This window comes from Anolis carolinensis, chromosome 2, assembly GCF_035594765.1.
Source record: "Anolis carolinensis isolate JA03-04 chromosome 2, rAnoCar3.1.pri, whole genome shotgun sequence".
Classification (NCBI taxonomy): domain Eukaryota; kingdom Metazoa; phylum Chordata; class Lepidosauria; order Squamata; family Dactyloidae; genus Anolis; species Anolis carolinensis.
Genome location: NC_085842.1, coordinates 84,785,635 through 84,801,764, shown reverse-complemented (window position 1 = coordinate 84,801,764; position 16,130 = coordinate 84,785,635). Strand labels below are relative to the sequence as shown.

The 16,130-nt window shown below is 41.0% G+C and overlaps 1 protein-coding gene across 1 annotated transcript in view; it reads right to left on the bottom strand.

Annotated features, from left to right (window-relative positions):
- The window catches only part of slc38a3 (solute carrier family 38 member 3), a 110,533-nt gene that overhangs the window by 26,964 nt on the left and 67,439 nt on the right, over positions 1-16,130 (bottom strand). Inside the window, exon 4 of the mRNA XM_008105029.3 lies at positions 15,457-15,572. Coding sequence (XP_008103236.1) covers positions 15,457-15,572 — 116 coding nt within the window. The remainder of the gene's footprint in view (positions 1-15,456; positions 15,573-16,130) is intronic.

Sequence of the window (16,130 nt, the reverse complement as noted above, 5' to 3'; positions counted from 1 at the left end):
TGGACCACAAGGAGGGCTGAGCGAAAGAAGAGAGACACTTTTGAACTCTGGTGCTGGAGGAAAATCCTGAGAGTGCCTTGGACTGCAAGAAGATCCAACCAGTCCATCCTCCAGGAAATAATGCCTGGCTGCTCACTGGAGGGAAGGATAATAGAGGCAAAGTTGAAGTATTTTGGCCACATCATGAGAAGACAGGAAAGCTTGGAAAAGATCATGATGCTGGGGAAAATGGAAGGAAAAAGGAAGAGAGGCCGACCAAGGGTGAGATGGATGGATGGTATCCTTGAAGTGACTGGCTTGACCTTGAAGGAACTGGGGGCAGCGACAGCTGACAGGGAGCTGTGGCGTGGACTGGTCCATGAGGTCACGAAGAGTCGGAAATGACTATGCGACTGAGCAGCAGCACAAAGAGGACATCCCCCACATGGTTGCTTCTTGAAGTGACGGGAACTTATGCAATGTCAATATTGGTGCTGGGAACTAGCTGGAACATGGTTAATTCCGACAGTGTACTGAAAGCTTGTGAGAAAGGGAAGTATTTTTTTTCATGAAAACACTGAGTAGATTTTCTTTCTGATGAACACTTTTAATCCCAAGGGGTTCGGGGGCTGCACTTCCCCCATTCCTAGGTTAGAGGAAGGAATAATGTTTCACGTATTTTTTTTTTAAAAAAAACACTCTTTTCAGTGTCTAAGGAAAAAAGTATATTTCCACACTAGGACCACAGCCTAGATCGCACAAAACAGATGAAAAACAAATGTGATTTTTTTTTTAAAATGTACATTGAGGCTCTGCCATCTGTTTATGTTGTTTACTCCTCTTTCTTGATACTATGTAAGCTCACAGGGTAGGGTAGAGAAAGTGAGAGGCAGTATAATGGGCATGAAAATGCAGCACAAGGACAGAATTTAACATGTTATGGAACCCATGATGCATTGACTACCCTGAAGGAAGAGGTCCTTGTCTATTACTCACTGCTCTAATACCATTTTATTATGTAACAATTCATTTGCAAAAGGTGAGCAATTCTATCCAAGGGATAGAGTATTGGGAAATAAGCCAAGAAAATATAGAGCAAGAATTGTGCATGTACACAGGGGAAAAGGAGCATCATTCTCTGGCAACAGGAGAAGGCTGTATGTTGCTTAGAGTGAGGGCTTAGCCCTGCCAGGGAGCATTAAAGGTATCACAACCTCCCTGTCCAGCTGAGTTAGTAATGCCATTTGTTCAGCATTAGCTCTTCTCCTTCTGGTCTGTGAGTCATTCAAGACTCAATGAGTCCTTCCGATTCAGATCTGCACTGAATCTGTTGCCTCAGGGGTTGCCCAGAACAACAATTTAGTTCCCCTAATGAATTTTATTTATTTATTTATTTATTTTTCAAACTTATATGCCGCCACTCCCCTAGGGCTCGGAGCGGCTTACAAGAACCGGCTAAATGGCATTTATAGGCATAATTCTGTCCCAGCTGCCTTTTAAAAGGGATGCCAGATACCTTCCTGAATGCCAGATGACGTGACATTCCTAGATCTCTTGCCTCAATCACTTTGCCACCTCTCCACATTACCCCACTGGGAAAGATTTTGGGTGTGCAAAGTGTAAAGACACTGGAAATGACAGGAGAATTTCCTTGTGGGACAAACTGCTTTCCCAATCAGAAAGACACATGACAATTGAGGGACTCCCCACATTTCTCCTGAATCAGGGCTGGGGTATGAGAGAGTGTTTTCTCCAAGTAAGAAATTTCTGCAGGCCAGATTAGTCCAGGATGGTGTAAGTGAATGACATTTCTCTTTCCTAATTCACACATTACTGGGAAAAGATCCTATGCAATGGCTCTTCCATGTTGGACTTGGATTATGTAGATTTCAACATACAAGTTCTTTGTGTGAACTGAACTGCCTAGAAATGAGCCATACTGCCATGGAAACTCTTCACAATGACCATCATTCATGAGTCTTATGTTTCTACCACCATGTTTCACATATCTCCCATACCTATTAACTTCACAAAATAGAGTTAAAGAAGAGAAAACTTGCCACAGCAGATTGAAAAACAAAAATGGGATCTGCATCAAAGTACATCAGTGAAAGTTCAGAACTTTTTATCACAACTGCCAAGTTTTTCATTCAAACCTTGAATTCCTGAGAAATTGCAATTATAGAGAAAGGTAAGGAGACATTAGAGAGCCATCATGGTGCAGTTCTTTGAGCGCTGGACAAAGATTATGGGAGATTATGGTTTGACTCTCTGCTTATTCATGGAAATCCACTGGGTGACTTTGGCAACTGTCATTCTCAAAGGATAACAAAGGCAAACCCCTCTGAATAAAATTTCCAAGAAAGTCCAATGACAGGATCACCTTGGTGTTAGCATAACTGGGAAACAAATTAAAGGAAAAGAAGAACAACAACAATGAAACATTACCAACTGGAAAGGACTCATGTCCCTTTAATGGCTGTATAGAAGGCATGTTTTCAGCAAATATTGTTTCTTATGTAATTGTGGGACAAGCATCGCTTACTACAATTTCCTTTTCTATGGAACCATAAAAGGATCTCCCCCTCCCACACACACACACCAGTTTTCATTCTGGCTGACCTATAATCCTCATTGTGTTGTTAATTTCAAATGAGAGCATCAATGGAAAAATATTTCATTTGTCCTGCATATTTAAGACTGCAATCTTGCCATAAGCATCTCCCAGTGTTTATTTCATTTCTTTTTTTCTCCAGAAGTAGCTATCCCAATCCAAATCTCTACACATATCATTGATCCCATCTTCCCAGGTCTTCAAGTTCACTGTCTGAAGCACGGTCGCACTACTTGTTTTATTTTTCTTGGCTGCATACTTTTTTTAGCTCTTTATATCTATTTCTATCTTCAGTCTATTTTTGATGTACATGCATACATTTGCACATGACTAAAGACACACACACATACAAATCATGATTGCATCTTGCAACTGAACCACAAATACCACCACTATACTAGAAATACACTCATCTGTTAAGTCTTTGCAGGAATTTTCTTTAATAAAACATTCGATAGTTCAAACCCCTGGATTCCTATATGCCATTGAACTACAATTCATGTCACATCAAGCCATAACAGGCCATTTCTGTTATGGGAGTTCTAGTCTAAGATGTTCTAAGGTTGGGACCTAATGTTTAAACATTCAGCTGACTTTGTGGTTTGAAGAATGACTGAAGGAAGGCTTACAGATGGGGAAAAGCCTGAAAATATGGTGAATAGGCAAATAATGAAGCCCCATTCAGCCCCCCCCCCCCCCTTATTGTTATGTACCTTCAAGTTGACTCTGATTTTTGGCAGCCTTATCACAGTGGTTTTCTTGGAAAGTTTTATTAAAACTTAAAAGTTTTATTAGCATCTGATGCTAAGAGTGTGATCCAGTGGCTTCTGGGGCTAAGCAGGGATTCAGATTCTGGTCTCCCAGACTCCTGGTGCAACATTCAAACCACTACACATTTGTTTATTTGAGGCAGGTAGAGTGAGGGTGTAGAGACCCTTGAAGGCTTCAAAAAATGCCTGAGAGGTGGCATGTAGTTCAGAACCTGAACTTTGCCCAGTCCTGTCTTATGGCAAGTGATGATGACCTCTGAAGATTGTGTTTATTTTAAGGTTTTAAAATTGTTTGGTTCTTGCTATGTATTTTAATTTTAATTTGTAACTTGTACTGTTTTATGCATATGTCAACTGTTGTTTTTAGGGCTTTGTCCCCATCTAAGCCACCCCGAGTCCCCTTGGGGAGATGGAGGTGGGATATAAGAAATAAAATTGTTGTTGTTGTTGTTGTTGTTGTTATTAAGATTGCCTTTCTATCCTTCAGGATAATTCTCACAAAGTAAAAATAGATGTCAAAATATTACGTTTTGGTAGAAATGTGAAACATAAATTAAATCAAAGGGGTGAGAATCATGTTAAGTTGTATTAGTTAACAGTATGAACTGGTCAGAGACTCATGTAGTCAATTCTGTCCATCCCCACTACAATGATAAATTGTTGAATGTACTTTCAGCTTATAGATACTCCTAATAAGCTTTCCAGCAAGCTGTTACCTCATTTTCAGTTAGCACCTTGAAAATGCCTAATTAGTCCAAACGAAAAACAAAAGAGAGATACTTAATTAAATGTGAATGTGTGCATTTGTGTTGTGCATGTCTCTACATGTGCTTGCAAACTCTCTCTTCTCGAACTGCACATGATGAGAGAAGGGGCAAGCACTGGCAGGCAGGGGTTTGGGAATCCAAAGAGCAGGTTAATGGACAGATGCTTTGGCCAGGAGTCCAAGAACATCATCACATGGAGGCCCCTAAGCCAGCGACAGCGAGGGATTCCATTGGACAGAGAGGCAAATCTGTGAGGCAGTGTTGGAAACCTTGGGCAGCACCTTGCCCCCTTACCATCCCATGCGGTTTCCTGTCTGCCCCTGGCTTGTTCCCGCACTGTCCCTGGCTTACTCAATGAGATTGGGGCTGCCGCTTAGCATAATGCCAAGATGCAATGTGCATGGAGCTGGGAAAGAACCCCACCAGAAATAGCCCTGTGCCATGTGATGGGCTCTGTCCTGGCAGCATCTTGGCAGTGTCCTAGGATGGGGCTCTTTGCCCATGTGATGAGACCAGGGTTCCAAGAAACTCACTGGGTGACCTTAGGCAATCTATACTCTCTGTCCCATGGGAAGGTAATGTTTCAGGAGAAATCGGCAATACAGACCTATGAGGAAGTCATCAGAAATGAGTTACCTCCAAGAGCCCCTAAACCATAAATTGGAGTTGACTTGAAGGCACAGGAACAACACTGCTTTTCCATCCATCCCAATCCATTCCCTTTACTATCTAAATTTGGAGGTTTCATTATGCAGCAGGCATCACTAGGCCATTTTGTTCTTCTTTCTTTTGGTTCTCCCAAGGAGTGTGCCTTATGGACACACTGGTGCCTTATGCTACTGAAATCCATAGTTTCTCTGTCCATTCACTTTAAATTTCTGCATAATTTTGGCAGATGAACTGTTAGTGATTTATGATGGTGTTAGTCCAAAGGAACCTCATCACATTAGAGTTTGGATACACTTTAAATCTAATTTAAATCCACTTTAGGGAGGGGTCTTTAAAGAGCCCAGCCAGACAGGTTCTGGACCTCACTAAACTGCAAACCCCAGAATTCTGCAGGAAGCAGAAACCGATTCAAAGTGGATCCATGCTCTGGTGTGATGAGGTCTGCAGCAAATGAACTGTAACCCACTTTTTGGGTTGTTGCAGAGATTGATTTGTATGCTTTTTGCTGATTTTAACAATTGTTTTATTGCTATTGATGTTTTACTGGTATAATTGTTTTATAGTCGTGCTATTGATATTGATTGTCTTATCGGGCTAGGCCCCATGTAAGCCGCCCCGAGTCCCTTCGGGGAGATGGGGCGGGGTATAAAAATAAAGTTATTATTATTATTATTATTATTATTATTATTATTATTATTATTATTGAAATTCTGTTTGCATCATGCTTTGCCCAAACTTACCAAATCCCAACTTGTTAGAGAGGCAGCCCCACCCCAAGGCAGCCATTTCTGTGTCAAAGGAGAATGGGAATGTTGCAGAGATATTCGTAGTTCTTTTTCTACACACAGCAACATCTTCTTCAGGGACATCCTAGAAATCTTTTCAATGTCCCAGTGAAAAGGTAGCATTTTTGGGGGGGTGGGGGAGGTGCTACAGGAGATGTCTTATAGCTTTATATTGGAGATATATCTCCCAAAAAAGGCTCTCAGTCCCCTTCTACATTGAACATATAAAATCCAGATTATCTGCTTTGAACTGGATGATATGGCAGTGTAGACTCGTATAATCCAGTTCAAAGCAGATAATGTGGATTATCTGCTTTGATAATATGGATTAAATGGTAGTATAGAAGGGACCTCACACAGTTTCTCACTATGAACCAGAATATGACCTATCTAAAAATGAACTGGTTCTCGCATCTATGTGTGCCTTCATTTTTCCTCCTTCACTTTACAGTTTCTCATCTTGTCAATTTTTCAGAGCCCCCTCTCCCACAAACTGCACTAAATAAGAAATATTTAGTGAGCACTATGCTGCTCAGTTTTTACTGGATTCTTTTAAGGAGTTTCCTCCCAGCCCCAAATTTTTTATTCCTGTAAATGTCATGATTGCCTTGTGTTTACTGATATCCCTGGTACAAGGCTGTTGCTGTAATGGCTACATAATGGCACTTGGAGAACTGATTTGGAAATAGAGCTATTTAAATGATATGACATATTATCCTATGTGCAGTGACCTTTAAAAGTCATATTTGCATTGGTCCAGGTTGTACCTGGGGCAGGTGCTGTTCCAGCCTATCATGCTAATACTGCTGTGTAGCTTATTATGACACAGGACAGAAAGAACTTAGTCCTGGGAAGAAAAGGTCATGTAGAGCCGATTGACAGAGGCAAAGATATCTGGAGAATGTATACTTCTGTTTCACGCATGTCAGATTGTAATTTATTAAGGTCTCCCACTCCATCTGCTTGGGTGCAATTTCAGTCTCATCAAGGGAGAAAGACTTTCATGCCCATGTCATAATAATCACTCATCTCCAGGGAGTTTGCTTACTTCAGTCAGGCACACAGAGAAAATGGAGCTATTCCTGCAGATGAGGAGACAGCATATGGCACATATGATGATTTGGGGTGGGGAATTTGTACACAGCTTTCCACAGATTTTAGAAAAAGGAGTGATGAAATTGCATGACTTCTTGACAATGTCAAGAAGAATGTCAATCAGATGTGTTATATCTTGGTTAAGTAACTACAGAGGGGGTGGGATCCCTGGTACTATTGAATTTTAACACACTGTAAATGATTTTGCTTGGTTTACATGCAAAATAGTTCCAGGAAAGATTACGATTTGGACATAGAAGAGCCTGTTTCTTGGATTTCTACAGTGCTCTCTATCAGCAAGGCTAAAGTATTTTTACCCATTAAGATTTGGTTTCTGTATTCTTCATTTTCACTCTAAGTCAAGGTAGAAAGATGCTCAAGATCCTGCAAAGTTGACTCCAGCAATACATGGAGTGAGAGTTGCTGGGTTTAGAACAAGCTGGGTTTAGAAAAGGCAGAGACCAAATTGCCAATATCTGCTGGGTAATGGAGGAAGGCAGGGAGTTTCAGAAAAACATCTATCTCTGCTTTATTGACTATTCTAAAGCCTTCGACTGTGTGGATCATAATAAATTGTGGCAAGTTCTTGGTGGTATGGGGATACCAAGTCACCTTGTCTGTCTCCTGAGAAATCTGTATAAAGACCAAGTAGCCACAGTAAGAACAGACCACAGAACAACAGACTGGTTCAAGATTGGGAAAGGAGTGCGGCAGGGCTGCATACTTTCACCCTCCCTATTCAACTTGTACACAGAACACATCATGCGACATACGGGGCTTGAGGAATCCAAGGCCGGAGTTAAAATTGCTGGAAGAAACATTAACCACCTTAGGTATGCAGATGATACCACTCTGATGGCTGAAAGTGAGGAAGAGCTGAGGAGCCTTATCACCAAGGTGAAAGAAGAAAGTGCAAAAGCTGGGTTGCAGTTAAACATCAAGAAAACCAAGATTATGGCAACCAGACTGATTGATAACTGGTAAATAGGGGAAGAAAATGTGGAGGCAGTAACAGACTTTATATTTCTAGGCGTGAAGTTCACTGCAGATGCAACTGCAGCCAGGAAATCAGAAGACGTTTACTTCTTGGGAGGAGAGCAATGGCCAACCTCGATAAAATACTGAAAAGCAGAGACATCACACTGGCAATGAAGGTCCACATAATTAAAGCAATTGCATTCCCTATAGTAACCTATGGATGCTGGAGCTGGACCATAAGGAAGGCTGAGCAAAGGAAGTTAGACGTTTTTGAACTCTGGTGTTGGAGGAAAATCCTGAGAATGCCTTGGACCGCAAGAAGACACAACCAGTCCATACTTCAGGAAATAATGCCTGACTGCTCACTGGAGGGAAGGATATTAGAGGCAAAGATGAAGTACTTGGCCACATCATGAGAAGAGAATGATGCTGGGGAAAATGGAAGGAAAAAGGAAGAGAGGCCGACCAAGGGCGAGATGGATGAATGGTATCCTTGAAGTGATTGGCTTGACCTTAAAGGAACTGGGGGCAGCGATGGCTGACAGGAAGCTCTGGCTTGGGCTGGTCCATGAGGTCACCAAGAGTTGGAAGACACTGAACAAATATACAGCAAACAACAAAGGTAGAAAGATTCCTGCATGAAGCCTAATCAAAGCATAAGACAATGGAACATCAAATGAGAATGTCACTGAGCCCAAGTACAATTTCCAGGTTATCTCAGCCTTCTAATTCAGTGTGCTTTTCGGCCCTATAGCAGGGTATCACAGCCAATTTAAGAAGTCAGAAAAATGCCTAAATTCAAAACTGTCATATCCCAGACTGGAAAACAAATGTTGGATTATTTTTGTGCCTGATTTTCCATCCCAGAATCAGAATGATTATGAATGGAAAAATCAAGCTATACTCAAAAGAAGGAACACCTGGTTCCCTTAACTAATCTGTCCTGACAGAGGAATTATGACCCATTCTTCCTTTTCCTCCCTGTTAAACATCTACCTTCATTAATGTGCTGTATACCATCTTAGCACCAATAATTTTAGTCGAATTTTAATGATTTAATATGTTAAAATATGACTGTATTATATCTTGTTTACTTAAGTTGTTTTGATCTGATTTGTTATTTGTACCTTCGGCATTGAATGTTTGCCAATATGTTTTACTTTGCTGTGAGCCTCCAGAAGTCCCCTTGGAGAGATAGGGTGGGATATAAATAAAGTTATTATTATTATTATTATTATTATTATTATTATTATTATTATTATTATTATTATTATTTCTAGAGCAAAAAAAAAATCTAGCCTTCTACTGCTGCTCAGACCTTTACTTCAGACATGCACACTCTCAGAGGGGAGAAGAATGAATTGAAAGTCCAGGATCAGTTCCAATAAACTCATGATCATCTCAGTATAAATGTATGAAAAATGTGGCAAGATAACCAGTAGCAATCCCTCTCCAGACACCAGTGAAAGTGGTATTCACTATTTCAGGACAAAATCACTTCAATTGGAGGGGAAGACAGCAGAGTGACAACTAGGTCCCCCACCCTTTTCAAGTAAAGGATATTTTGGGAACTACAGAGTCTGAATCTAAGATGTTTTCATGGACTCTGATGCAAACTGCATCACTTCAGTGGTCCACATTTCCTTAGCCTTTGTCCGTCCTTCCTTCCCATCATGTTTCATATGTGGTTGGGAGGAGGAATGCACAGATTCAATGTCAATTTCAGGTTGCCCTGTTTCATTCCAGTTTTCACACTGGCAAAACCTTTTTGTTTGCTTCTGATGTCGCTCTAAACCATCAGGTCCAAAAGAAAGGATGCTGTTGCAGGTAGATCTAGCGTGAAGAATGTTCTGAAATAGGGGATATCTAACAACTTTCCAGAATAGTCCTTTTCCAAAATTAGGAGCAACTCCTCAAAAATAGCTGACATCATGGGAAGGGAGATTAATGTGGTTGTTCTCCATCAGAAGACCTCAGAAACAGTCCCATACAAATTTTTGTTTTGAATAAGGCCTGCTGTGCTCTGGCTAAAGGGACTGTGGCTTGACAGATTGAGGAGAGACAGACTGGATGTCTCAGCACTGTCCTCAGCTGACCTGTCCTGCGTGTAGTCAAGCAACAGAACAAAAACTCTCCTCGGGGCAACTGAGCACTGACCTGCTCCCCAGGCTTTTGGCAAGTGAGTGAGTAGATGTAGCATGCAAGATCAAGCTTCTCCTTAACAGCCAAACAGCTCAGACTGAAAAATGAGAGCTGAGAGAGTCAGCCTCAGGTGGCTTCTAGAGGACACAGAGGATCACCACAGCTAAGGAACATTTCACTGAACATCACAAGACTTAAGCACTTTTCTGTTGAAGCCTTGCAAACATATAGACTTGAGAGATGGAGTCCAGAGACCATGGTAGAGAGGGCAAAGGAATAGATGAGATCACTGCTAGATCCAGCAACCTTCTGAGGATTTTGGCAATAACAACAACAACAACAACAACAACAACAACAATAATCAACTTTATTTGTATTCCACCCTATCTCCCTGAGGGGACTCAGGGTGGATATAGATGTAGGTACCCAGGAATTCCAGAGCCCATGGAGAAGAAAAAGTACATGACTGGACCATTTACGTTGGAAAGAAGGAAAAATTTCAGTTTTTGTTATTCACAGTTGAAGGATGGTTTTTGGTTCTATTACAAGCCCTTGAACCACAAACACCATAGATTCTGCCCTTTCACTATGACCACTATAGGATCAGCTGTGGGGGATCTACTCAAAAGTACTTCCATTTTCTGATGTTAGGCAGAAATCTGTAAGGCATGGGAACTTCTCCATGGATTTCCCGTTTGGGTGAACTTTATTTTTCAAGAAAGTCAAAGCTGATTATTTTTCAAAGTTAGGGGTGACTGATTTGGATATATTTGTTTTGGATCTTAAAGTTTCATTTTATTTGTAAGTCTCCTTTAGACACTAAAACAGGATTAGAAATAAAATGTGGAACTCCACTTGGGGTGCCAGAGTACAAACAGGAAGCACGATAAACCACTTTCTGTCCCACCCCATAACCTCTGGTTCTGTTTATCTTGGGTATGTTACTTCAGAAGAAGACATCCAAGCCACTTTAAATACCTTTGCAGAAGCATATGAAAAACTTGGCCTCTTACTGAATATTGATAAAACCAAAGTGCTCTACCAGCATGCATCAACCAATCTGTCTGCAATCCCAGAAATACATCTTAATGATGTAACATTAGAAAATGTTGACCATTTCTGCTACTTTGGCAACCACCTCTCCACAAAGGTCAACATTGACACCAAAACACAACACTGTCTGAGCTCTGCAAGTGCAGCATTTTTCCAAATGAAGCAGAGAATGTTAGAGGATCAGTACATTCATAGGGATACCAAGATGCTTGTTTATAAAGCTATTGTCCTCCCAACTGTTATACGCCTGCAAAACGTGGACCATCTACAAACGTCACTCTCAACTTATGGAACTATTCCATCAGCTTTGCCTCTGAGAAATCCTGCAAATCTCTTGAAAGACAGGTGGACAAATGTCAGCATTCTGGAAAAAGCAAAGACCACCAGCATTGAAGCAATGACCCTCTGCCATTAACTTCACTGGACTGCCCATGTTGTCTGAATGCCCAATCACCATTACCCAAGACAAGCTAACCTTAAAACCGTGGCATAGACACTGAGAACAGGGAAGCCCTGGCCCCTGAGCACTCTAACTGGAAGTCAGCTGTTACCAAAAGTGTTCTGGATTTCAAAGAGGTATGAATCTATTCCCACACTCATTTAATTCCAGTAACACATCAAACAGATATCTGACTTGAATCTGTGCATGTGTACTGTTGACAAACCTGAGCCATTGGGCCTTGTCTCCAAATTCATTTCATATACCTACTTCTCCATGTATAATATAGGCATTAATTAGCAAAAGCAAAATATCCAGGTTCGTGTCCTAAGGACCAAATTCCTAGAACCTAGTGATATTCCTGCATATGACAATAGATGCACATATAACTACTCTGTCATGGTCAACATACCTAATTACATTGATCACAACTTTCTCCGTGGCTACCACTGCTAAATGAAAACATTCTAAAATACATATGGGGAAAAGATCCTGATGTGTCAAGAGCAAAAAGAGGGTTATTTTGTTAATATCCCACAATGATAAAACTCCCCCTTACTACCCCCACACCTCAGTTATTCCATCAAATCTCAGATTCAAAGCCTGACAACTTTTGTATGCATTTTATAGCTTTCCTGTCTGAACTTGATTTGTTCAGAGCTCAGGGTTTTGCCACTTTGTTTTCTTTGGAACTGCCAGAAGAAGAGGAGGAAGTAGGCAGAAAGCATATAATATTTTTTTTTCTGTGTTTAGTTCAAAATAGAAACCAAAGATTAAAATGTGGGATGAATTCTAAATGCTTAACAGGTAATTACTGCGGGAGGTTGGGAAGTAAAACTATGAAGAGAAAATAAATACATGCGGTTTACTAGGATTTGTTCATTTCTCATTTGAGACTCTTCTAAGAGCACTGGACTACAACCCCTAGAACTTCCCAACTAGCACAGTCTACACTGAGAATGATATGGCAAATGGTGAGTAAACATGGAGGGCACTCAATTGCGGAAGGGTGTACACAAAGCACCATTGTAGATCCACAGATCAACTAACATGGAAGCCACCAACACTTTTGTGTTCTATCAATGTTTAATGTGTTCCAGAATTTGGTACAGAATTGTGTCTTGGCATGATTATTATTGTTGAAAATCCATTGAGTCAAAGGGGCGTTAATTTTTGGAAGACGACTTTGGTTTTAAGTCAGTATCCACTTCTGTTTTATAATCAGTTTGTATCCTTAGAGAAGTCATTCATCTCCATGGAATCCAGCATCCAAAGAGCAACAAGATAATAACATTTCCTTTATTTCTGCCCAGGCTATGCTATTTAGAAGCATATTGCTTCTAAACACAGAAACTCCATTTAGCAATTATTGGGGTTGATGTGATATTTTCACGGAAAGAGCTGGTAGAAGGATCTTCGCCTGGATGGTAATGAGAGGGGTGTAGTGAGAGTGACTTAATTGTGGTACATATGCATATGAAGACACTAACAATCATTCTTATTCCACCAGCAGTATGTAATAAGGTGTCTCGGTTTTATTGGATTCTTCTGAAAATTTTCATGTACCCAGGTCTGCTTTGGTGTGTAATGGAACAAATGAAATGCTGCTGATCTGCTGTCCAATTATTCTTTTCCCAGAGATGGTTCCCTTGCTCTTATTCTAGAGGCTGGTTGAGGCAAAAAGAGCCCCCAAAACAGACTGTTTTCTCTAAGCCTCTCCTAGAGCAATGTTTCTCAACCTGTGGGTCCTCAGATATTTTGGCCTTCAACTGGCTGGGATTTCTAGGAGTTGAAGGCCAAAACACCTGAGGACCCACATATTGAGAACCACTGTGCTAGGGAAGGTTGCCTCAGCCAGCTGCTTTGTTTCCATAGTTGTCAATGGTAGCCCTAGCCACATCTCAGATCAGGGTGGGTTGGAGAAGAGAAATTGAAAACAAATAAGGAGAAAGTCAAACATCTGATGATGACCATAATACACATAGAGCTGCCAAATAAAACAATTAAAGGAGTAATAGTCCTAGCAAGAGTACACATACAGACAAGACACAATGTTATTCAGTCCGAAAAAAGGCTGAGCAACATCTGCAAAGACTTTTTGCATCTGTATACTTCTCCAGTTCTTTCCCGCTCATTAAGCAGTATTTTTTCTCTTGTTGTAAGAGTATTTGGATGGCTCCAGAATGAATAATGAGTCTCCTTTGGGGGAGATAAAGCAGGGGATAATAATAATAATAATAATAATAATAATAATAATAATAATAATAAGAACCGAAATCCAGCATATCTATCTTGTTTGCTGTGTCATACAACAACAACAACAACAACAACAACAACAACAACAACAATAATACTGTTCCTTTATTTCTCACAAACAGCATATGAAGTAGGCATGGAAGATAGATTACTCCATAGTCCTGATCCAATATTCTACTTTCTACTTTCCAATTAGCATTCTCTAACTTTGGTCTGCTGCCTTGATTGTTTTTCTCTAAAGGGGACATTTTTTGCTATTCTCCAAGGCTTGTATTCTCAGTGTCTCAATGGCTGGGGGATGGAAATGGGCAGGGGAACCATTGCAGCTGACTCTCCATTCCCACTCCTTCCCAAGTCATCCATAAGACTACAGTCCTACTTGTCCTTAAGTGGGAGACCCCAAATTGCCCCAGCTCCCACCTGCCGCTACTCACACAATATAAATTTACCAAGGTTTCCTTTGTCTCTCCTTTCCCAAGCTAGCTGTATACACAGCAGAGCTGTTATCTGTCCCAGGGGCCACTTTCCCCAATTAGCAGGAACATTCAGCCTACTGTTTCAGTGAATTTAAGTTCAGAGTATGTGATCTCAGGAAGGCTAAATCACACCCCAATGTTCACTTTGTGCCATTGCCATAAATCTCTGGATTGTGTTTCAAGTTGATCTAAGCCTCAATTCTTTTGTTAACTCCAACTAGAGGAGACACATGGAATCAATGAAACTTAGGTCCCTCCTACACTATGCTAAACCCCTCGAGGAAGCGGGTTAAAACAAGCAGCTTCCACTTGGGTTCTAATCCTCACCCCTAGCCCAAACCTTGGAGGGGTGACTAGATGGTACCCAGGGTCAAACAATGGTTGACCCGGGATGCTAGTCAGCCCCTATCAGCCCCCCATTTCACCCCCAAAACTTTCAGAGAGGCCTTTGGACAGTGCAGGACTCTCTACAGGACTCCTGTTGCAAGAAAATAGCATGTCCTGACATTTTCTCACTTCAGGGGGACTGTAAAGAGGGGCCTGGTCTGCCCTCCAGTAAGATTTGGGGGTGAAATGGGGGGCTGATAGGGGAGGGGTGTGCCATCCGGCTCCTCCAGACTTTTGGGAGCTCGAAGAATCAGGATGGCTATGGAGACTAACCACAGGACTGTGGAAGCAGTCCCGGGAGTCAGTCCCCATAGGGCCCTCATGTCTAAAGACACAGACCTTAGCTTAAGGTCTGGATCTTTAGAGATGTTTAATTAATGCAGACTAAACTGTGAAAGCACAGATTACTCTGCACTAATATGCTTTTACCTGAGGCGTTGTTTGGATGACTCAGTTGAAAGTGAGACAAGTCCCGCATTTTGGACCTGTCTGGAAGAGCCCCTGATAAGACCTGAGCTTCTAAGACATGGCCAGGAGTACTGATGAAAGGGGCTCTTGGGGATATCTCATTCATATATAAACTGTACATAGGTGAAGTCAGCTTGATGGCAAATAGTAAAAATAAATTGGATACCATTTGATAGCATTAATAAATAAATAGATGATCATAAAACAGGCTTCATAGTTCTCCTCATATATCATATAAAACTTTCTGCAATGTAGATTGTTCTCGTTGCAGGGAGAGCTTCCATCTGTCACCACTATGTGTGAAACCAGGATAAACAAAAGTCCCAATCAAAGCACTGAACAGGAATGCAGCCAGGGGCAAATGGAAAGTGGTGAAGCATTTATCTAAAACAGCACTAACACGGCATCAAAACAGTAACATTGATCCCTGTTTGATTAGTCAAGAAGTTGAAAACAATATGCAAATGTGCATTTATAGCAGGGCCAGAGAAGATCATATCAATTTCTCAAGCCATCTGGGGATGTCTAGACATATATGCCTAGAAACGTATTCTTGTGATACTGGGAGCAAGACTTACAGAAAAAGAAGGATGCCAGTATTGGCCATGGCATAGGCTAAACCAAGGATCCCGCTGCCCATAATGGCATTGCTGAGATTGAAGACAGACATTCCAAAAGAGGTTTTTCCTTCAAACTGTAAGGGAAGAGAGATTAAGAATACATATGTGGGTGAGAGTATATATACATTGCAGAAAAAGTCATGAGCATCAGTCCTAAATCAAAAATGACTTGAAGGTGTGTATCAACAACAAAAATCTCCTAGAATCTTGTCCGTCAATAAATTTTGCTACAGCTTACTCTGAAAAGACAGGGCTTAATTTTACTTCTCTTGCTTCTATGTTGAAGACAATAGGGAAAAAGTGCATATTTCCATCAGAAATAAGCTTACACCTGGTTCATTGACTGCCTGTTTCTATACTAGAAGATAGCAAATGATGGTGGATTAACTTTCTGGAATGGATTTATAGCATTGCTTTTAAATGAGTTTGCATTGTACATTTCTGGGTAATTCTCCACCTAAAATAATCAAGATCCACATCAGGTGTGGGCAACTGCACATGAAAGGGCACCTAATTTTTGCTTTTGTACCCACTACCCACAGGCCACTTCTGGGCACAGTAATAGTGATTTTGTGTTATTTTCAGCCATCATTTTAAGCCAATTCACACTCAAACATGAGAATTTCAGAGGG